Here is a 24,535-nt window from a genome sequence, read left to right as displayed (position 1 = left end):
GTATGTAGTGTGAATTTAGTATGTTTGAAATTGCAGTGCTGAAATCCCTCCAGTTATGTCTGTTAAAACTGTCAGTGGCTTACTATCTGTGATTGGCATTCATAGAGGTACTTAAGGTATGTAGCACAATGAAACAAGCAGAATGGGTTTGAAATTGTGAGATTTCCTCTCTTCCTTAAATGTAGTGAAGGGAAGGGGGTTATTTTCAAGCCTGGCTCAGAGTCACCAGGTATAGCAAGATGGCACCATAACTTTGTCATCTTTGAATTCTGAGCCCTTCTTACTATTACTAATAGTAATCATACCTCTTAGTCTCTACTATTAATTTAGTTATCGCTTATGCATTAGGCAAACATTAGTTAATTAAATTCTCTGACAGTAAGGGGCATGTATGTATAGGGATCTTTTCACTCACCGCTGACATGCAGAGACCTCTGATGAAGCTGAAGAGCTAGCTGTTCAATAGTGCACGGCAACTCAACAGTTGAGGACAGGAATTGAAGAATAATATGTAATCTACTTGAAACTGTAAGTGGAATTTAGTTTGAAGAAATATATTTACCTGCGCTGGTATTTGGCTAGGAGACCAGCATTAAGACTTGTGCTTTTTGCAAAAAGTGCCACAACATCTCTTATGCCCATAAATAATCAGACTCTTCCTCTTGTCCTTCATTTAAAAAGATACCACGTGTAACACTAGTAACCTCACACAGAGACATTGATTCAGCACTTTTTGAAAGAAGAGCAAAGGACAACTTGGAGTCTGCTTACCTTGTGAGATCACAACACAGCACAGAGCCTGAGTAAAGTAGTAGCAGGCCTGTGTGGAGTGGGTACATGATTTAGTGCACATATTCTATTGTATTTCCTCAGCACTGAGCCCCACACACCGTTCACTTCATCTGCATGTATTAAGTGGTTGCTCACACCTTCAGGCCAAGTCCGCTCCTGGAACTCTTCCTCTGAGACTCCAGCTAATTATTGTCAGCTGAAAACTTAACTTTTCATTATGAAAACGCTGGCATCAACATCAAACGGGAATTGTGTTACACAAAGGCAGCAACAGCACACTGCACAAAATGCAACATCAATCAAGCACTAAAAAAAAAGTGGTTTCATCTCACCAGCAATGCTTGTGCCTATCAGCCTTTCCCTTTTCCTTAAATTAAAGAGTCTCCTCTTAGTCTCAGACAGTCTAGTGCTCCATACAGTGTTGTTTTGTGTTGGAAAATTCTCTTTTGAAATATTAATTATGTTCTGGCTGGTGCTGTAAGCTAACTGGAAATTATTTCCTATTTATTGCCAGAACCATTTGTCTAAATCAGGACAGTCTTTGTTTATCTTTTACAGTTAAAACTAATTAAATGGCTTTATATATTCTTACTTTTGCTTCGTTCACACTGTAACAATTTAGGGGCTGTCAAGCAGTTTCCATTAGGAAGGGCAAATCATTCATCTTCACGGTTTTACAAGTGGGCCCTGAAAATTTGTTCTGGGATTGAATTGACAAACAGGTCCTTAGCTCCAGAAGCAACATGTGTTTGAAAATATACAACTGGCAAAATTCTGAGTCACAACTAAAAGGCTTGTTATCTCTGTTGATCCTTTTGGTGCTTTTATGGGAATTATAATGGACCATATCATGGTACTGGGAAAAAATCAGGCAGGGCAAGTCACAGTATCCGATGCTGAAAAACCACACCATCCTCCAGTAAATGACCATCTCAGAATCTGCTTGCAGGCAATGTGGTCCTCCCCATACTCCTCTACTGCAGCTCCTAGAATGGACTATAAGAGTCGGCTCTTCGTTTTCCTGGCCACAGGATCCATGCTAGTGCAGGAGCAACAGACCACCCCATTTTAGGCCTTCCACCCTCCTGCATATGTGGCAACCACGTAGCATGCTGGTGCAGCACAGTCCCTGTAAGGCATCTCTTTGCATGCATGCTGGGATCAAAAATGGTTTTCTTTCTTTTTTTGTACCTGTAGTACATGGCAGGATTTCCTAAGAGAACCCACTTAGGGTATGTCTTCACTGCAGCTGGGAGTGAGCTGCCCAGCCCCGGTAGACAGACTTATGCTAGCCGGGCTTGCACTAGCACGCTAATCATAGTACTGTGGACATTGTGGCTTGGGCTGCAGCCTGGGCTCGCATGCCTAGAGGGTCGGGTGGATGTGAGAGCCCAACTTGCAGCCTGAGCCGTAACATCCCCACTGCTGTTTTTAGGGTGCTAGCGCGAGCCTCACCACAGCAAGTCTGTCTGCTTGGGCTATAAGGCTCACTCCCAGATGCTATATAGACAAACCCTTTGGGGTGGGACCACCAAGGGCTGATGTGACACGCTGTACCCCATGTACACCCTTATGGTGTGATTTGTGTATCATTCATCTTCACCCTTACAGTGTAACTGTGTGTGGTCTGATGCAAAGTATGCCATGTCAGGTGTTTTTGGAATGCTCCTGGCATACTGAACATTATTGTTATGGTAGCACGTTCCCTGCAATGTCATACATGTGCACAGATATGAAACCCTGCTACATCCTATCCCCAAATGTGTGTCTCAAATGGCTTGAATAGATACAGACAAACACAAAGCTGTGTTTCCATGCCCAGCAGAGGCATGCATACAGGAACAATGGACTGGCCTAACCACTTGTGAGCACTTTGGCTCAAAAGGGAAAAATCACGCCCATTGGCGGACATGGACGATCACCTGACCCCAGAGGGGGTGTTGAGGAAACTTGTTAAAAAGAAGGAGGCATCTTTGTCTCGGGGCTCTCCCCTGGAATCCATCTTCTAAGCAACACCAAAGATTGAGAATCTACCCACAGGGAGGGGGGGTCCTGGTTGCCTGAGGCCTCGCAACCAGCCTGTGTGGTAAGCTGAATACAGACTGAAATATTAATTTTAGGTTAAGAAGCAAGTTATCTTTTAGTTAATTGTGATTAACTCCTTGACCCATTTATTAATCTTTTGATTTATTTTCATCTGATTTAGATCCACTTAAAATCTTGCTGTAGTCAATAAACTTAGTTGTTTGTTTTATCTAAAACAGTGCATGTGGATTGAGTGCGTGCAGAGACCTCACTTAGAGTGGCAGAGCTGGTGCATATCAATTTCTTTGATTTAAAACTTGATGGACAAATGTAAATGAGCTTGCAGGGTGCAGCATGCAGCATCTGGGACTAGGGGTGTTCGCTGAGGGTCTGTCCCATGAGTGGCTGGCCAGAAACACTCCTTCACTAGGTCAGGGACCGATCACATGCAGGAGGCTGGGCATGGGCTGACCCAGGAGAGGGTGGTTCACACAGCAAAGTGGGGTAAGTCGGGGCCCAGGAGTGGGAAATTGGGGTGACACAGCTACACACCAGTCCAGATTGCAGGGGGGGAACGTCACAGCTGGGTTAGTCTAAACAAGAACAAAAAGTTTGGAAGCTTTTTTGAGTCTTTATCCAAACTTCCCAAAACTCTTTAGGCTGCAGAATCAGCCTGGAAATCTCACAAAAATGGACTTGAGACTTCCAAGTCTTTTCATTTCTAGTTGGTGCAAGAAATGGGAAGAAGTGGAAGTGTGTGGGAGAAGATGAAGGGAGTATTTTCAGATTCTTGGTTTGGATTGGTTTGAGGCACAGGTGAAGGTCAGTTTACTCATCCTTAGTTAAGTGTTTGTTTTGAAAAGAGACTAGACCTATATGTGGAGGGGATGCAGGCTAATCTTTTGGTTAAGGCACAGGGCTGAGTGTCAGGACACCTGAGCTGTAGTCCCCACTTTGACAATGACCTCCTGTGTAACCTTGGGCAAGTCACTTAAGACTCATTTAGGGCTTTTCGAGCTTGTTGCCTGATTTCTGGGTGCTTAGTAATTTGAATGGGGTTATCGTCTCACCAGTTGATCTGATTAGAAGATAATGAGGTTCTCATCCCGGAATCAGGTTCCAGAAGAGTTTTATAGGGACCCCCCGGTGCACGACAGGAATGCTCTTACTGATAGCCAAATCTGTATAATTTTATAAGCTTTTATTAAGAAAACATAAACTGATAGACAAATGACTGATTAAAAGAACATGAATAATGAAATGGATAATGGATAGGATTACAGTCTTATTTTAAAACCACATGATGTATATATTTATATGGTATGCTTTGGATTAATATACTTACACCCTTTCCTGATGATCTGGTTGAGAGAGATGTCCGGTTCCTCAACTCTTGAGTAGAGGATTGGAGAGGTAGGCAATGCTGGAGCGCTAAGAGCTATAAGGCTAAGACTGTCACTACAAATAATACTAAATATAAATGAAGAACAAAAGATCTTAACACACTAACTAAAAGAAATTGTAAGGAGTAGCTGATGAGCACCCCAAGTAACATGGTTTGCCCCTTCTTATACCCTGAACAATATGGGTCCTGCTTCTAAGTCCAAACTTGGATTCTTCACCCCCAAATTATTTGAGTATACTTATTCTATAGGCTGGCAGGTTCGTGCGTATTAATGACATATCCATATACTTTGCAGATGGTTCTAGACGGTTCGCTTATCTGACCTTTGTTATATTTGGCCCTTTTGTGGGTTTTGTGGTGTATCTGTGAAGTTTACTCGGGGCTTAAACTGAGACAACCCCCCCTGTTTTGATGCTCCTGACTTATCTAGGGTAAAGGTTATAACCGTATATGTCTTATCCTTTAACTCATCATTATTTATCTGGGCCAAAGGTCCCGAACATATGTATGCTGACTGCCTTAGCTTTCATACAGGAGGTGGCCTGTACGGTACCTGGCATTACAGCTATAATACTTTAATATGAATCTATGACTCTGTTATAATAAAAGAACCATACTTAAATCTATAAGGAAAGGTATATATATGCAAGCAAGCAGGTTAGTCCTATAGGCTACAAGCTGTAATAACAAAATGGCAAAGAAGCAGTGTCTGGAAGGCATGGAGATTATGCCTCTTCCTGTACACTGCTCAGGCATATAAAGCCTGAGGGGAAGCAAAGGGAGAAGTTCCCTTTGCTTCACCTATTCAGCAAGTGCAGCCATTGCTTTCCTCAGTGCAACCATCCCAGAGGATAGGTCCTGCCTAGGCATCCAGAGAGAGGAAAATAACCCTGCACTCTCCAGTACTGAAAACATAGCTATGGACTGTGATATCTCTATAAGAATTTGTACAGTCTATTAGGTAATGATGCACAGAAATGGTTTATAAGGAAGCACTGACCTGGTAAGAGAAATTAATCTGTCCTGTGAAAAACCTGCATTTTAACAACAATCTGATTATGCATTTGTCCAATCTAAAACAGGATTAGGGACTGCATTCTGCAGTTCTTTGGAAGGAGAACAGTAGGCTTGGATTGTGGGTGTTGATGGGATAGTGCAGATTGTCAGGACAATAGACAACTTTTTTATTCGGTGTGTACAAGTGGAACTCTAACAAACTCAAGAAGTGCAGTTCAGCCACGCAAGTTGCACGTTACTCTCGCTAAAGCGAATTAAACATGCAAATGCATGTTAATTTTGGGTTAAGGCTGCAGCTCTGGTCTGACACTTGTATCTAAAGTCACACACAAGAATTCACCCTTTCCTTAGTTCCCAGATTATCATCTGTACAGGACCAGCATTACAATTTGCAGAGAAGCCTCAATCTGCCATTGGGCAGGTGGGGAGGGAGAGAGATAACAGGGAGCAAGAGGAAGAAATGAATTGTGTACCATCCCTGTCTGCTTCCACTGTCAGGAGAGTGAGCTCTGGACTCTTGGCAGTTCACCAGTCCCAATGCTAGTGGGGAGATCAAAGCAGTCGTGGTTTGATGAGTCAGCACAGGACTGTGTGTACATGTGGAAGTAGGCCATGCCTATGGCCTGTAGAGTCTTATGCGTAAGGCCAGTGCTTAAGTCTGGCACTTACCAGAAACTGAACATAGTTTAGGTGTGTTGCTTTTTAATTTTCTCTGTTTAGAGAGTTAGAGCCCTCTCTGCGGTGGCATTCAGATGTTGTGGATGTGGTTTTCTAACTAGAAGCATGGCACATTCCAGAGGAGAAAACAGTGCTTGCTTTCAGCCTTGAAAGTGGGAGCTTTTCTGTTTTCTGGTAAGGTGCAGTTTATAAAAATGTGATTATAATAAATCGCAAGCAGGCTGCACACTCAAGGATTTTTTGCTCAAGATACATAGCCAATTCCCCACAAACCCAGCAACTTTATCGTGTTTTCTAGTCAACTTTGGTTTTAATATTGGTTCAAGATTAACACAGAGAAAAAAATCTCCATGCTGTGCCTCATTTCCAGGGACAGCTTGTTGACAACTTTTAGGAATGGCCAAAGGTTATAACAGTTGGCATTCTGTCAGGATTGTTAAGAAAGATCAGAGCCCACTTTTAGGTTGACTGTATTCTAGGACCAGCTTATTTGTGTTGCATATTCAAGGAGAAAACTGTGAGGACAGCTACATTACAGAAAAAAATCCTGTGACGTGTCATTATGTCAACTTCTGATCAAAAGATTTTCTTTACACAATGCATGGCTAACTTGTGGAACTCACTGCTTCTGATACCAGCATCAAGAGCTTTGCAGTATTTTAAAAAAAGTTTAGACATTGATATGCATAAGAAGAACATCTATTGAATATTAACACCCCCACCACCCCATATGCTTTAATATATGAGCCAACCAGTAACTCCTGGGGTTTAGGAAGAAGCTTCCCCTTGTAGGCAGTCTATTCCACAATTGTCCATTAAGTAATTTCTTCCTTTGAAACGTGTGATGCTGGCCACTGTCAGAGACATGACACTGGTCAAGACATACCACTGCCTCTGATCCAGTATGGCAGTTCCTATGTTTAGAGCCCTACAAATCCACAGGTATCTGCGGACCATTTTTGTCGATCGCGAATGGATGCAGATCAAAATTTTATATCTAAAGCCCTGCAAATCTGCAGGTATCCACCTTATATCCATGCAGATCCATGAACCATTTTTGCAGATCGCGGATCAGATGCGGATACACATTTTGTATCTACCCAGGGCTTTACCTATGTTCACGTCACAGCACATTTGCTAGGTCTCTTGTAGAGAAAAATACCTGGACCCTGAAAGAAATGAATCCCGTATCTGGTAGGTCTTTGGAGCCAGGAACGTGTCTTAGCCTGCATTTTCTAAATCACTGTGCATATTATTATTGTTATGCGTTCATACATAACTATATATTAAAAGAAGCAGGGTTTTTTCTCCTGGTTAAAACAAGGGGCTGGAAGTTGAGTCTGGGGTTCTAATCTGCCACTGATTTGTTGGGTGACTGTAGCAGGGCTTATCTGGTCTGGTTTTGGGCCCTGCTGCTGCCTCAGTTTCCCTTCTTCCCTAGTTAATCCAACTCACAATCAGAGTGTTTTCTCAATAACTCTCCGTTTTTGGGAGTCTGGTTTATTCATGTTTCAAAGTTCAGAGCAAAGTTCATGTTATTCAAAGTTCAGAACACCATATCTTCGACCCAGCCTTCCTAAGTGTGTCACATCCTTGGTGCAGGGCTCTTAGCCCTGTCCAGGCTGAGGTTTTCCTCCTAGCAAGCTCTTGCTCCCTGCAGCTCTCTCTCTCAGGCCTTCTGCACTAGGCACCTGGACCTCCTCTCTGGTCTTTTCCTGGCTGTTCCCCTGATCTTGAATAGAACACTCACTCCCAGGTCTGCTCTAATTGGAGTCTCTCCCCTGACTGACCACAGACTGCTCACCCAGCAGGCCTGGCCCTTAGTCACATGCTCCCCATAACATGACTCTTGTACTCATTTTCTCCTCCTAGGGGAGGCAGGCTACATCTGGCAAAGGTGAGGCTGACCCATAACCCATTTAAAGGGCCAAATAACAATTTGACAATGACCTTGACCCACATCACCGCAAGATGAAATGGGCCCCTAGCCCTGCAGTGTGGATCTAGATTTGTACTTCCCCTAAAATGTGGGGGTCGTTTGGGTCAGATATTACAGTTTGGGCCCATCAGTGTATTATTATTAGCCCCCTACCCATCTCTCTATCTGTGAATAGGTATGTTTTTGTCTTCTGCCTTGGGAGATGATGGCTAGGAAGCCAGCTCTTCTCCTTCGTCTTTTCTTTCTCTGTCTGTTTGGTCTCAATGGAAATAGTATATGGTACTGAGCCCAAAATCATACGTCTGAAGATTTGGGATTTTTGTCCACGTGCAATTTGCATGTAGTTCCCATAAATCACATGGGGAGGAATTAATGTGGCTCACACTGACAGAGCATGAATTATGGTGTTTATATGTGTTTTGAGACGCCCAGGTTTGCATGCATTTAAAGCAGCTACTTAGGATTATATGGCAGTAGTTACAGATGGAAAAGATCTGTTAAAATCATCCAGTTCTGTCTCTGCCCAGACAGGATAAAGTCCTCCAGCACAGGACACATCAGATCAGTAATGGGCTATTACAGTTATGCCCCAGGACCAGCCCTGCATGATCTGTCAGCAGGAAAGACTTTGCTACTCTGGCTTCCTGCCAGCAAATGGAAAACCTTCTCTCTCTCTCTCTCTCTCTCTCTCTCTCTCTCTCTCCCCCCCCCCCCCCCCTCTCTCCCTCCCCTCCTGCTGTGCCACTGCTGGCCCCTGTTCTTTGCGTCTCACTGTAACATAGCAGGAGACCAAGCACCAGCACTGGGAGAGAAGAAAGGAGGCAGCAGGCAGAGTGTCTCCTTCCCACCCCCAATCTTCAATGCCCTAGTCATCTGGGTGGGGGAGGGGGCAGAGAGAAGCCTCATGGGACATGGACAGAGGAGACCTCAGGGAGGAGATAGAAAGACTCTGGGAACAAGACAACGTGGAAAGCCCTGGGGCAATGCTCAGTAAATTCAACTGACATTGGCTTCCCATCCAAGACCCTAAGTACTTAGACGACTAGCCCTTGCCACGACAGCTACACTGCTAGCGAGCGTACATCCACCCAAGCCAGAAATTACTCCTCCAGCTCCACTGTAGACATCCTCCAAGCATGTTCTACCAGTGTGGAAATGGAAGGATAATTGGGGTAAGTTCCTGCCACTCATGGAGCTCTCCCCTTCTCTGCATACGGCTAACCCATGTCTTTCATAGATTCTAAGGCTAGAAGGGACCATTGTGATCATCTAGTCTGACTTCCTGTATAACACAGCCACAGAACTTCTCCAAAATAATTCCAAGAGCAGATCTTTTAGAAAAACATCCAGTCTTGGTATACAAATTGTAATGATGGAGAATCCACCATGACCCTTGGTAGGTTGTTCCAATAGTTAATAACCCTCACCTTTAAAAATTCATGCCTTATTTCCAGTCTGAATTTGTCTAGCTTTAACTTCCAGCCATTGGATTGTGTTATACCTTCCTTTGATAAATTGAAGAGGCCATTATTAAATATTAGTTCCCCATATAGGTACTTATAGATTGTGATCAAGTCACCCCTTAACCTTCTCTTTAAGCTAAATAGAGCTCCTTGAGTCTATTTCTATAAGGCATGTCTTTTAATCTTTCTCATGGCTCTTCTCTGAACCCTCTCTAATTTATCTACATCCTTCTTGATGTGTGGGCACCGGAACTGGACACTGCATTCCAGCAGCGATTGCACTAGTGCTAAATACAGGGGTAATATAACCTCTCTACTCCTACTCAAGATTCCTCTGTTTATGCATCCAAAGATTGCACTGGCCCTTTTAGTCACAGCATTGCACTGGGCGCTCGTATTCAGCTGATCATCCACCATGAGCTTCAAATCTTTTTCAGTCACTACTTCCCAGGATAGAGGCCCCCGTTATGTAAGTATGGTCTAAATTCTTTGTTAATAGATGTATCCTTTTACAGTTAGCCATATTAAAATGCATACTATTTGCTTACACTTAGCTAACCAAGCAATCCAGATCGCCCTGTGTCAGTGACCAGGCCACTTCATTATTTACCACTCCCCCAGTTTTTGTATCATTGGCAAACTTTATCAGTGATGATTTTATGTTTTCTTCCAAGTCATTAATAAAAATGTTAAATAGCCTAGGGCCAAGAACTGATCCCTCTGGGACCCCAGTAGAGACACACCCATTTGATGATGATTCCCTATTTACATTTACATTTTGAGACCTATCAGTTAGCCAGCTTTTAATCCATTTAATGTGTGCCAGGTCAATTTCATATCATTCTACTGTTCTAATCAAAATGGCATGTGGAACTGGGTCAAATGCCTTAGAGAAGTCCAAATATATTTATGTTGACACTATTACTTTTATCAACCAAACTTGCAATCTCATCAATAAGAAACAGTTTAATAGAGGGGGCACATCCCCCAGGCAGCTTCTGCTGCTGGGAGGGGAGCTTCTAAGTCAGCACCATCTTCAGCGCTCCAGTTCAGACCTGGTGAGCCCGTCAGGTGGTGAGCCCATCACCCTGCACTGAACAGTAGAGAGGCAATGTGAGTAAAAATGCTTGTGAAGAGCTATTTTGCCCTTTGTAATAGACAAGTTGGCACTGAATACCAGGTAGTTTCTAAACATGTCCCCATGGGAGGATACCTCCTTGTCCCTTCCATGATCTTCGCTTGCTAATTGAATAGTGGACCATACTAATCAAATGAGCACAGTCTATTTTCCAGGAACAATTATAACCATTTTCGCTAGTGAACTTAATGTAACTTCTGCTACTTACTTACTTGAACTTGCTGCTACTGCCTCCCTCCTTGGTTATGGAAGCATTTATGTTTATTTTGCAAATGAGGGGGGGAAAAGTAGTAGGTTCACCTCTCTGTAAGTACACATCCCCGACTCCACCCCTGGGGACATAGAGTTTATCCCAACCTAAGTTGGAGAGAAATTCAGGAGTCTCTTGTTAAAATATTGGCAACATATCATTGTGCCAGATATTAATCTCAGACTTCACAAGATACAGATTTGAGACATGCCCATTCTATGCATCGCTCTCATGCACTTCCCTAACTTTCATGCTTGGTTACTGGGTTTTTTTAAGGCTCCTCCTCCCCCGCTTTAGGAAGAAACTGAACAAAGCAATGGCAGCGTTCTTCTGCTTGAAAACAGACTGTGTTCTTGGACAGTGTTGAGCCCCTGAAATCCAAGGACTGGAAATCAGAACCTTTCCCAGAGCTGGATCACTCCATTTTATGGGCTGCCAAATGTTTCTAAATGTCAAAAACTCCCATGGAAAATGCATAGTCCAGAGCATGGCACATACATAAGTTTGTTGCTCAGTTTGAGACATCCCCTGTTAATTTTCTGCAAAGATTCTTTTTCTTTGTATTTTCCAAACTGTGGAACAGTCAACATTTCCCTGAAGGCAAAGGGCACCCACGGTGTAAGGCCAGGTAGGGTGATGTTTCCATTTATTAAGGCGGGGTTGGGAAGTGTTGGCATTTCATCCCACTGAACTGGTCTGTCTCTTGGAGAGTTTGGTTTATATAACAGCAGCAAGGATCTTTTCTGACATTTTTGGTTAGCAAAATAACACAAAGCTGCTGCTGTGAGCATGCCCAGGAGGGTCATATGAGGTATGAAGAAAGGAAATAGTTGTGTAAAAGGGGGAATAAAAGGAAATCCATTCCTAGGGCAGAAGTCCTATGGACATGTAAAGCTTTCACAGCTAAACAGGAGCTGAAATCCTCGTTGGTCACTCACCTGAAGGGTAGTGATTCCCCCGGACTTGCATAGTAATGTGGAGCGTAGGGGTTTGGGGCAAGGAGGAAGAGAACACTCTCTAGTTTGGCATGAATTTACTGCAGTGAAATAAGCAACCCTTCTGAGGGCACAAGGCTAGCAGGAGGGTCATTTCAACAGAGGCTGTGATGGTTTGGGCGATTCGTTCCTACATTTAGGTGCTTGTCTGTGAGCTTCAAAGTTGTTGAGCTGCTGACTTCAGGAGTAGATGCAGATACTCGGAACCTGTAAATCAGGTCACTATTATTTCCTAGCTATGCAAACAGTTCCTTTTAACCCTATCTCTGTTGGACCTCTGTGCAGTGGTGATTTTACACTTGCGTACCAAGGAACACCTGTGCTTCAAAGGAGACAGACAGGATATACATGTGATAATTTTGCCTCACAGACCTGGTTTCTAGGGTCTAAAGGCCCAAGTAGGTAAGTGACACAGGAGCAAAGTAGCTAGAATTAGCAAGTGGAGAACAAACCCTTTGCTAGCGTTGGCTTTTTCACAATAGGAAGCCTGTTACCGTTCCCTCTTGGTCACAAACCTACCTCTTGCTAGGCAGTGAGATTTAAAGCCTTTGAAAAATCTGCTCAAATCAGGAAACTTTTTTATCCCCCAAGTCCTTCACATTCAAGGTCTGCTAGGGCACTCAGGCTATTTGTAATCCTGGCATCTGCCAACTTTTATTGCATTTAAACTTCTGTCTAGTATGTGTTATTTCTGGTGTTGATTCAGTGATATTTTTCTGTTGGCTAAGCACAGTCTCTTTGCTGTTCGTTGCAGTGGGATAGGCTCACAAGAAGCTGGGTTATAACCCAACAGGCTCATTAGGGTTTAACTGAAGTGCCCAAGATGGTGCTGATTTTGAAGTTCTCTTCCCAGCAGCACCATCCCCCATACCTCTCATACTCTCCACAAAATGGGCAGAAAATCACTCTGCCATCCAAATCCCACAATCCTTTGAAGTCACAAAAGATGATTTTTTGGGGGACCATTTTGTGTGTCATGGGCCCAAAAAGGTTGAAGTGCATGGGAATAGACCATTTAATGTCTCCCCAAAGTGACACATTCACTTCCATGGAGGAGATTCAGTAGCTGCAGTTCTCCACAGCCAACCCTTTGTGACTGACCTTGGCATCACATCACCAGAGAAGGGAATCCCACACATACTGGGATGGGATGGAAGACCTAGTGAGTTGTGGAAATCTACCTGGATATCAGGACAGCCTTTCTACTGGTAAGATCCTACAGGGCTGTGAGATAATCTTCTCAAGGGAAGCTCTAGACGCCTCATAACTTGGCTTATTTAAAATGACTGCAGGTTGGACAAAGTGCTTGGGAACGTACTGTCAGGAACATTGTTGCATTTGCAAAGGGGTTGACTAGATGATGGAATGGATCTGTGAGTTTGTGGGCATTTCTCTTCTGCTGAGCACAGCAGAAAAATGAGCAAGAGAGGAAACAAACAGTGTACTTTGTATGCAACAAGATCATGGTGCCTCTGTGACGTGCACCTTGCTAGTGGCAAAAGCGAAACAGATAGTACATATTTTGATGTGCAAATTATTCCGACTTGAAGAGATGGACATTAAAGCCTTACAGAGGGGGTTCTGCTTGCAAATACCATTATTTGTAATGATTTCTAACAGAATTTGTAGATTCAGTTCTTCCCCCCGCATCTCCCCATGCACCACTTTGAAAATGCCTTTCCTGGTCTCAGCCAATTTTATTAATACCCAAATCATTTTATACTCCTCTGTCTGACTGATTTGAACTTCGTAAAGGAAGCCGCACCTCTCCCTTCAGCTGTCTAGTTTAAACATTCAAAATTGAAACAACTCTTTGCTACTGTGAATCAACTCTGAGGTAGATTTAGAAATAGAATTTTAAGTGTACTTGATATTTCTGAGCCTAGCATTGGGGTGGCAGGTGTCTTTGGAAAACAAACAAATCATTTGTCATGCTGGCTGTGTGGGAGTACTCTGGCACATCAGAGTCTGTAAATCAGGTACCCAGCTACCTGTGCTCTATATTGCTATGTAATTTTAGGGCTGTTTTCTACCTTACTGCACCTTTAAAAGTAAAGAGGGCCTCCAAGAGTATTCCCTGCGAGTTAGCCCAAGATGTCTGACGTTATTATCATTGTTATTTATATTACTGTAATACCTAGGAGCCTGTCCTGGAACAGGATCCCATTGTACTAGGCACTGTAAAAACACAGAACAAGTAGATGATCTTTGCCCCAAAGAGCTTACAATCTAAGTAACGTTACAGAACGAGTCCCTCCATCTCATGGAGATGTCATATTAGTTCTTTCTGTGTTTTTTCCACCCCTTTTAATCTAAAATAAGTCCCCCTAGCTGAAAGCACAAGTTTGTCTGTGGAAAAACATACCTAACACATAGCTCTAACAGTACTATAGAGACCTACAGGGCCAAATGTGTAGAAATGGAGACCTAAGCTCTGTTTGCAAGGAATGTAGAGGGAGAAAAGCTATTGATGTTGACAATACAACATGGATTAACGGATGGTCAAGGGGGAACATTGAATAGGTTTGGTTAATTGAATAATCAAGAATATTTTTCAATGTCCTAATGGATGGTCACATCACTGTAACAAATCCCATGTGCTAGAGACAACGGAGTTGTTGTAGCCATATCGGCCACAGGATATGGGTGAGGTAATATCTCTCTCACCAACAGAAGTTGGTCCAATAAAAGAGATTACCGTATCTCTCTAGAGACAACAGATACATTTATTATGTAAATCGCACACACAGGAAGAGCTAGGACTACAACCCGTCAGCAGCTCCAAAACCACAAGCCTCGACTGTTTGAGCTAAAAGAGCCTGCCGATGGCTTAGAGCAGTAGCAGGCCCCTTAGCCTTCTGCAGCCCAGATACCAGAGGGCAACATTCTTTGTTCACTCACAGTCACAATAGCTCAGCCCAACCCTGTCTGGGGTAAATCGATGTGCAGATAATGAAGGCTGAGCTGTCAAAAGTTTTGGGGTTTTTTTTTTTAACCTGTTGAACTATCAGTCAGGCTCACTGAGCTAAAGAAGCAAACTTTGCTTTTGCAGGACGAGTTTTATCAAGTGATAAAACAGGGAGCCTTCTGGCCTACTTCCCAGCATTCATGTCCTGGAACATTTTCTCTCACAGTACAAGATAACAAACCAGCATTAACTGTAACTGTCTCTTCACCCTCTGCACAGGCCTTTCATGCTTCTGCCCCCACTGATGGAGTGGATGCGAGTGGCTATCACCTACGCTGAGCATCGGCGCAGTTTAACTGTGGACAGCGATGATATCAGGCAGACAGCCAGGCTGCTCTTACCAGGACTGGACTGCGAACCACGGCAGCTGAAGTACGTGGGCTTATCTTTACAGTCGGTTATAGTAATTGTAACACTTTGCCTTTCTGTATCACCTTGCATTGGAATTTGGCCTCACAGCAGTCTTGTGAGTTAAGATGTTTTAACCTGATTTTGCGGATGAGGCACAGAGAAATTGTGACTTGCCCTATGTTACATACGCAATCTGTGGCAGAGGCAGGCTGAGAATACAGGTAGTCAAACTCCCAAGCCCAAGCCTTAAGCACAAGATCATCCTCTGCCTCTTAAACCCCAATCAGATATGCACACATTAGCGCACGGTGAATTTTTCCTCCTCACATTAATCCAGTCCCTATTTAAGTACTGATGACTTTGCAGTGGACACATGAATAACAATAAATTATATTTTTAACATACTCTGTAAGGAAAAAATGTATCATTACCATTAGGTCTTTCGTGTAAAGGAGAAAGGGTTATCTAGTGGTTGCAGCAGGGGGTTTTTAGTCAGGGTTCCTGGCTTCTATTCTTAGCTTTTCTACTGATTTTCCACGTGGCTTAGGAGAAGTCATTTAACTTTAATGTGCTCAGTTTCCCCATGTGTAAAATGGAGGATATTTACCACCTTCAAAAGGTATTGCAAAGCTGAAATAAACAATGTTTGCAAAAGGCTCTGTGGTTCTCCAAAAAGCTGCACTGCAGAAGGGCAAACTATAAACATTCTTTCTTGCTAGTTTTCAATAGTTCTCCTTTCAATCTTAGTTTCTTTTTTCAGTCTTTCCTCTAGATTGAATGAATTGTTCAAAACTCAGTCCCAGACTTCCCACTTCAAAGGCATCTTGTGCTGTCTTAATCTCCATAGGTTTTTGTAAATTCAATAGAGAGAAAAAGTATATGGAACATAGATGGTTCCTTAATTTCTAGGTTACATGTAGAAAAAAGAGGGAAGGGTTTTCAGGTTCTCCTTTGGAACTGGGTTGATATAAATTAAAGGAAAATTCCTAGACAAAAACTTTGCTAAGGTGGAGTTAAGGCTGCGAGTACATACTGATAATTTAAGGTTAAAAGCCTTACAGGACCATTGTCATTACCCAAACAAAACCACCTTTAGAAACCTAGGCAATCCAAAGACTCATATGAATGAATGGGGTGAGGGGAAGGAAGAAGGACATGACCTTCAGCCACAGCATGTGGAATATACAGGAATTCAATTCTGTATTCTGATTGTTGAGAGGGGAATTTCAAAACCAACCCTTGGAAGGAGCCTAATGAAGGTTTCTATCCATGTTGTTCTTATTACAGGGGAAACAAAAAAATGTGTAAGAAAAACCAGGTGCTCTTCCTTCCCACACCCACATATTTTCTCCTGCCCTTCATTCTTTATACGAGGACATACATGATACTCCATAAATCTTTCTGTGCAACCAAGACAGCCTTTGCATCAAATAATGCACATCATGTTTGCAGCAGAGGGCAGAAATCACAAATCAGAACTGAGCTTCATAAACGGTTTTTCTAACCCTTCTGTTCTAAGCTCTTATCCCAAAGACCTAAGGTTTCCCCATGATGGGGTTTTCGGAGATGGGAACATTGTGCTGCATGGAAAAAAAAATGTTGAAAAGCGGGAGATATTCCTATTATCATGCCAGGGACATGATCTTCCAACTTAAAGGAGGCAGTGGTTAGAGCAAGTGACAAGGAGTCAGGACTCTTGGGTTCTATTCCCAGTTCTACCTCTGGCTCACTGTGTGACCTTAGACAAACCACAACTGCTCTGTCCCTCCAATGGATCATTTACAAAATAGGATACTGTCTCTTGGTGGAGATTTGTGGATGAAAGGCAGAAGAGAAGGGCAAAGTGTTATTGTTATAATGACCTCTCACCTGAAACTCAGACTTTACATATCTATCTTCTCATAAAGATACCTTAGACGAATAGTCCTTCACACCTGGTGTTTGTGTGACACTGAATCAACATTTTCAATCCAGTGCTCTCAGTGTATCATTTCAAAGTGCTCTATAGACATTGTCACTCCTCACCCTGACCTTACCTGCCAAGCACAGAAGTAAATGGAAAGAACTACTAGTCTGCAGAGGCCTATAGCCATGACTAGAGTTTTGCTTAAATGGGGCACCATCCATTCCACCTAGCTGTCTGAGATGTCCTCACCTATTGATGATACAAGTAATAGCTAAGGTCCCTGTAACCAAGAGAGATGACAGCCAAAGGTATTTCTCTATTTTTCTAGACGGCTCACTTGCTGTATTTGACAGCTCTGTGTGTGTGTAGTCAGTTTCACTGTTTCTGCAGTGTTGGTTAATGAGGTTTTCACCTTGTTTTCCACAGAGCGCTTATTTTAAAAACAGGGCAATGTGATTGTAGAGCCAAACAAATTAGCAGAGTAGGGGTGCAGCTCAAGGGCAGGCACAGCACCTGAAAATACATTTAACTCATTTTCTGAAATTCACTAGACTTCAAATTGACAGAAGCTAATTGTTCTCAGGGGAACACAGAATTATAGTATCATAATGCCATTTTTCATACCAGCGTGGTCTACTTGTCCATCTAATCACTTTTCCTATCTCCAGGATTGACTGTTTATCCACATGACCACTGCTAGAGGCCATATTGATCTTTCAAATCTGTTACCTTACCTCTAGCAGTAGCTATTGGCTTGTCTACTGCACTCTTCTTTGTCCAATACATGATGCTTCATAGAGCTCCCTCCTCCATACACACCTTTTCATTGAGTTGCCCTAATAACTACAACCTAATATATGAAAAATCTCTCCCACGGTAACAAAATCCCAAGACGGACATGTTACCTTCCTGTTGAATTTTTCCTAGGAAATATTAGGCATGAGGTGTTCTACCCTGGGCATAGTCACCCTGGTTAGTCCTTGGAGCATGTCTACACTTGCAAACAAATTGCAATACAGTACAAACAGTTGCAAATAAGTCAACTACAGGAGAGAGCTGGTTGTCTCATTTACCTTGCAACAGCTTAACACATACACTCACATGTATATGAGGCACCATATATGTGAAGCACCAGTCTCATAGTGTGCAGCACCTGCTAGGAGCATGAGATTTGAGGTGATTTTCAAACGCAAGTCCATGCATTGTGGGATGAAGTTAGGATCCACTGAACTCATCTAGCCGTAGCTGCAGTGGTTGTGGTTTTCCATCAACACTGGGGAGAAACACCATTGTAGGCTGAAGACCTGAGCTGAAGGCCTTGTCCCAGACACTGAAAACCAACATCTATAAAATGCCAGGATTAGCTGGAAAATTCTGTTGTAAGGCTTTGTACAAGCAATACAAGCATAAGGTGTTCCAACCAAGTGTGTGTTGCAACTCCTTTTCACCTAGTGTAGGCAAGATCTTAGTAAGAACTAAATGGGTAACCTCTTGCTGTGTATTAGCCCAAGAATCCATTCTGTGTGGCCTTGGGCTACTTTTTCAAGGTAACCAGTCTTAAACCAAAGCAATCTTCCTACTTAGCTCCACTGGACAGAGGCTCACATTGGATTCTCACCTACTCTACCTGATGCTTGTAGATCATGAAAGTCCTCATTTGAGTTTTGGTTGCAGTGTTGTGCTGCACGGCCATGTACAATCAGGCTAGCCACTAAATTGGTGGAGAACTTTGCTGACTGGACAAGTGTGCTGTGGCATCTGGCCACCATTTGTCATCAGCCTGCCAGGCCAAGAGCATAAAAAGTTACCGGGTAAGTCTGATACACCAAGTGAATTTCATGCAGTGCCTTCTAAGTAAAACAGCGAGTGTATTGCTTCTCTGGCAGCCTATGCAAAGTTTCAAAAGAGGTTAAAATATGTTGAGGTTGTCTGGTTTTTTTCAAAGGAAGTTGGCAGCCAAATACTGCAGCAGCTGGGATTTTGCTCAAGAGCCCATGCCAGTGGAGAAGGCAGCAAATTTGTCCTCAAATAACCCAATGTGGGTGACTATATCAAGGTCCAGTTGAGATAGGAAATGCCTACAACTTGGTGATGTTCCTTCAGTACCCAAGAGAGGCTATCAAACTCAGAATTCAGATGTGTCTCAAAACATAAGCAGGAGATTTACAATAATCTCCAGACTTCTTTTATCTTATTTAGAAGCAAGATAGTTTGGTAGCTGTCAAGCGGATGAGAATGAAGAAAAGGAGACTAATATAAATGTTAGGTCCCAGGAATAAGTTTGCTTTTATTGGGGTGGATTTGAGAATGGATAATAATCATTATAATGTAGGGCTGAAAAATGTGGGGGTAAGGTGATAAAAGACCATGATAGGCAAAATCTTATTTGGGAATAATAGCCAGGCTCTTACTTAGAACCATAATAATTATTTAATCATGGAACTATATTTGTACTTTTATTTCAATGGAGTTCCTTCCCCTCTCTTTTTCTGAATATCACTTCGTAGGTGTTTGATGCATTATAATTGTATAACAAGTAAATATTTCTGCAGGCAAAATAGAAAAACTAAATAATGGCACATAAAGCCATGTGGAAATGCAGTACTATAACTAATTGCTTATTTAAAACACATACCCTCCTGAAATGATTGTTGCACTTTTTGGCCTTTGTCCTCAACAGGCCTGAATGCTGTTTTAGCTCCTTCCGAAGACTGGATGCTAAGGCTGCTACTGAAAAATTCCAGCAGGACCTGGGTTTCCGAATGTTAAACTGTGGAAGGACTGATCTGATCAACCAAGCTATAGAGGTGCTGGGACCTGATGGGGTTAACACAATGGATGATCAGGTACATGAGAAGACCCCTGAGAAAGTTTCCCTGCATGAGCAAATTAAATATTTTCTGTAGACGCAAATCAGTGCAGGATGGCTCAGGTATTTTTATCTAGCTGAGCCTTTCTCAAGTTCTAGCTTGGGTTAGCCTGTGAACTCTTTAAGATAATTGTTTCTACATCACTTAGTGAGAAGCTTCATTCCTTGAAATGCTTTTTGGCATGTCTCCAGCAGAAATGCGGGATAGATTAGTATTCAGGATATAAAAAAGGAAAGCTAGATTTTGTTTTGCATCTGAATGTTTGCAAAATTAAGATCCCTAGGTGCTTGCTGCCAGTTGCTTTCACTTCTAGTTCTCCAGTTTAAATTTAGACCAGGTTAGCGAGGAGTGACTAAAACGTGTTAATAGCGGATGGATTTTGGGTGGCCTGTATGAAGTGAGTTAGATGCTGCTCTTAGCCTAGTTCCCAGTGGACATGCAAAAAGCCCCAGTTGGAAGTCTCAACAGAGAGGCCAAGAAGAACTCAACAGGCAGATGACTTCTCTATCCTTTCACTACTGAGGTGATATCTTTGGATCTGAATTGAGGCACATGAGCCAGATAAGCTGGGAAGATTTTAACTGCCCATGCTGACTCTGTCCCAATGTTTAACAAAGGACTTCCATACCAGAGCGCCTTTCCTTGCACTGAATTTACTTTTCATTAAAAAATTACTTTGAGGTGATGTTATAGCAGTTGTGACAATGAGCAAGGAGCTGCTTCTTTTCCGGGACAGCGGGATGCCTATTAGGAGTGGAGAGGTTTGTTAACATGTAGTATAATATCTATAGTGCTGCACATCATTTCAGCCTTGCAGACTCAGTTTTAAGATAGATGCACCTTCACAAATGCCCACACACCCATTGCTTCTGCCAAAAAAGCAAATTGCCTGTAAGTGTGCAAACAAGCATTGTCCAAGCAAGTTGGTTATGCACAAGTGAGTTATTAGGTGCACAATGACCTCATTTACATAGGTTTTGTGGGCATAGGGACAACAAGCACACATTTGTGAGGCACTCTGGAGGATGATAAGTGCCACTTTTAAAGCAATACAGATGGCTCCAGTCTGTTTTGTTTCATGAAAATCTGCCACTTGGTTTGGGGTTGTTTTTTTTTTTGTTTGGTTTTTTTTTACATTTTTGTGGTTTCAGGGTATGAAGCCCAGAGAACTTTCATTCTTTCAGAACAGATCTATGATATTTTTTGCCTTTGATGCTTTGCTCAGTGATCTGCTGATTTATTTATCCTCACACCAAAGAAATCAAAGCCCCGGCCATTGCTCTTGACTGAGGATTTTTTTTTTTCATTCAGCCAGCCAGGGGATGGGATGTTGTTTTTCAGCCAAACTCTGCACTTTGATAGGTTTTGCTGACAGCTCAAGTTAAGAGGTTTAGGACTTTGTAAAAGTTGACAGCATGGTCTTGTTATCATCTTATTGATGTCATATTGTAAACAATCCTATTTGAGGATTTCATTGAACTAGTGTTAAGTATCGCTGTTCTGGCACTCACTTTGTGTGTCCTCAAGCTCAACAGAGGACACCTCTCCCAAATCTATAGCCCGGTATCCTGGCATCCTATTGACTAAGGAGGTTTGTAGGAGGATGACTAGGGAGACAATGATTAGCCACTTGTATCACTGTGAAACAATGTGAGGCCCTTCTCTGAGAGCCCCAGGGACTGAGCATGCTTCACCTGCTGCATTACCAAGTAAGGATGGGGTTAAATTAAATCCCTAGATGTCAACTCTACCATATGTTGGATCTGGAGCCAGATCTGAACTTTGCAGCTGGCATCTATTACTGTAATGGGATATGCCAGAACCAGCCTGCCCAAACTATGGAAAACTGACTTAAGGCCTGGAAACTGGTCTATTGGACAGCAGGGTGGAGCACTAACAGAAGCAGGGCCCCCACATGGGGGGGGGGCACAGGGAAAGGGTACACTTTACTGGGGCCTTGAAGGCCCTGGGGGGGGCCCAGCCCAGCCCAGGCTGCAACCCCCATGGGTATGTGTGTGGGAGGGGGCCCATGTTACAAGTTTGTACTGGGCCTGAAAAAGATACGCTTGGGCCCTGAACAAGAGAGACACCCTAGCCAGCCCAGCTGATATATTCATGTTTGATTTCCTTTAGCCAGGGTAAGCCTTTCTTAAAATGCCACACAGTAGGCAGGAATTTCTGAGTCGTTACAGGCAGGTTTGACGACCGACCCCACTTGTGACAAGCAGAGATGGACAAAATTTTCTTGGCAAATCCCACCCAATCAGGTGGAAGTCTGAGACAGGATCTGGCCCTACCATTCAGAACCAGATTCAGATTTTGAGGGTATTTATCTGAAGTGTTTGTTCAGACCCAGCTCTGGCCAGAGCCCCAATACTCAGAGTTGGGTTACTGAGGTTTAAGCTTGGGTCAAGGTTTTGGGCTGATTTATGGTTTCCAATGGATACCATTCATTACTCATTGATTTCACATGGTAAGAATCCCTTCGAGTTCTTGGTATTTGTCTGAACCTGAAATGCAGATTAGAACTTTGGAGGCAGGGAATGTAAAACCCCTATGAATCAAATGGAAAGATAGGGTTGTACGAACCCCTTAGAATTGAACCCCTGAGTTTGGCAGGGCCCTAGTTAAAGGATAGAGATGGCCCAGAACCTAAATCACAGCTCTAATTCTGAACCCATAGCTGAATTTCCTACCCCCGTAATGGGCTTGGGCAAAGGCCAAACCCCAGCTCCAAGCATTGCCAGAGAAGGCAGTTCCTGCTCCAGATCAGAGCTGTCCCAGATCTGGGGACATTCAGATTCTGACCATTTCAGACAGAAGCTTGAGTAGCATATGTAGGATCCAAACTCAAAATCTGGCATTTGAAACCAGGGTTTGATTCAGGCCCCTTTGTAAGGATGAGGCTAGATTATTGTTTGATTAGTGGCAGAGATGCCCCCGTGAAAAATGTAGTCAAATACAAATAATTTTAAAAATCCAGAAAATGAAAAGTGAGAGGAGCTGAGATATGAGCTTAAATCTATTTTATCATGAAAGCATTTTGGCCATTTACTTCCTGGACTTGGCTATTTCTGGAATGATTTGTTTGTAAATAGGGCCAGTCTTGCTCATCAATAATCTCTGACTGGTCTTTGTTTAAACAGAGAGAAAGATTTATATGGGTAAAAATGTTCTATGAGTGCTGAAATATTTTAACAAATAGCGTTTTAGCAGTGGAGATAGTGTTTGCCAAGTAAACTCATCTGTGTTTGTTTCTTCTAATTTCTGCTTTTGGTTCCCCTGGCCAGCAAGGATGCAAGGAGCTCTATGTATTAGCAGAAGTGTTGCAAGTAAGACAAAAAGTAGTAATTCTTTCGCTCTACTCCGCGCTGATTAGACCTCAACTGGAATATTGTGTCCAATTCTGGGCGCCACATTTCAGGAAAAATGTGGACAAATTGCAGAAAGTCCAGAGAAGAGCAACAAAAATGATTAAAGGTCTAGAAAACATGACCTCTGAGGCAAGACTGAAAGAACTGGGTTTGTTTAGCCTGGAGAAGAGAAGACTGAGAGGGGACATAACAGCTTTCAAATACATAAAAGGTTGTTACAAGGAGGAGGGAGAAAAATTGTTCTTCTTAACCTCAGAGGACAGGACAAGAAGCAATGGGCTTAAACTGCAGCAAGGGAAGTTTAGGTTGGAAAAACTCCCTAACCATCAGGGTGGTTAATCACTGGAATAAATTGCCTAAGGAGGTTGTGGGATCTCCATCATGGGAGATTTTTAAGAGCAGGTTAGACAAACATCTGTCAGGGATGGTCTAGATATTACTTAGTCCTGCCATGAGTGCAGGGGACTGGACTAGATGATCTCTCAAGGTCCCTTCCAGCTCTATGATTCTATGATTCCTTTCCTGCAGCCTTAGGAAACAGGCTGCCTCTAAAACATGGCTCAAGATTTCAGAGCAATGCAAAGATTAGGATTTTAAATAACCCATTTAAAATGATTGCTAGCCTATCTGCTATTTATTCGATGTAGGACATGTTACATTCCTATTTTAATGTCTTGATTTCCCCTACAGCATTCACACACATCTCATAAACGTGCATATTCATACAGTGTGCACATGCATTGTACATTACACACTGCACGTATACATACTGTACATTGCAGTCCCGTCAGTCCTTTGGCAGATGGAGTCTGTGTTGTTAGATGTGTAGATAAAGGCTAACTGTTGCTGTCTTTTCTTCCTGAAGGGTATGACCCCACTAATGTACGCCTGTGCTGCTGGAGACGAAGCCATGGTCCAGATGCTGATTGATGCTGGAGCAAATTTGGATATACCAGTGAGTAAGGCCCAAGCCCCGGAAAACTACTCATCCTTGACTTGTAAATAAGCAAGATCAGTTATGAAATCTCTCCCAGCAACCAAAAGCTCCAGCTTGTGTAGATTGTACTCCAAACACACGGAAGGGCCTCCCTTTCAGAACTCATTGTTTCAAGGTTTTGAGAGAAATGAAGCCCAAAGCACCTTGGAGCACTCAGTGGCTGCGGCAATGAGTGACAAAGGGAGCAAAAAGGTCTCCCTTCTGACAGAGCAGCCACTAAGGGAAATCAGTAGGCACATTAGAGAAACCTAGACGATAGAACACAATGATTAGCACTGGCAGCACCCTCTGAATGGTGGCAGTCTGTCACTACCAGGGGTGGGTGGTTGCCAAGGAAATGTCCGTTAGAGCAGAGTCTGAAGAATAT

General features: G+C 42.9%; 1 protein-coding gene across 2 annotated transcripts in view; it reads left to right on the top strand.

Annotated features, from left to right (window-relative positions):
- ABTB2 (ankyrin repeat and BTB domain containing 2) overlaps positions 1 to 24,535 on the top strand; it is a 195,512-nt gene that overhangs the window by 147,087 nt on the left and 23,890 nt on the right. For both annotated transcript variants that reach the window (XM_067557543.1, XM_067557544.1), the window contains exons 4-6: positions 14,890 to 15,042; positions 19,608 to 19,773; positions 24,037 to 24,126. In XM_067557543.1, coding sequence (XP_067413644.1) covers positions 14,890 to 15,042; positions 19,608 to 19,773; positions 24,037 to 24,126 — 409 coding nt within the window. The remainder of the gene's footprint in view (positions 1 to 14,889; positions 15,043 to 19,607; positions 19,774 to 24,036; positions 24,127 to 24,535) is intronic.

Source organism: Emydura macquarii, unplaced genomic scaffold (assembly GCF_026122565.2).
Source record: "Emydura macquarii macquarii isolate MOO-44397 ecotype Brisbane River unplaced genomic scaffold, CSIRO-AGI_Emac_v2 contig_1876, whole genome shotgun sequence".
Lineage (NCBI taxonomy): Eukaryota > Metazoa > Chordata > Testudines > Chelidae > Emydura > Emydura macquarii.
This window is presented reverse-complemented; position numbering and strand designations above follow the sequence as displayed.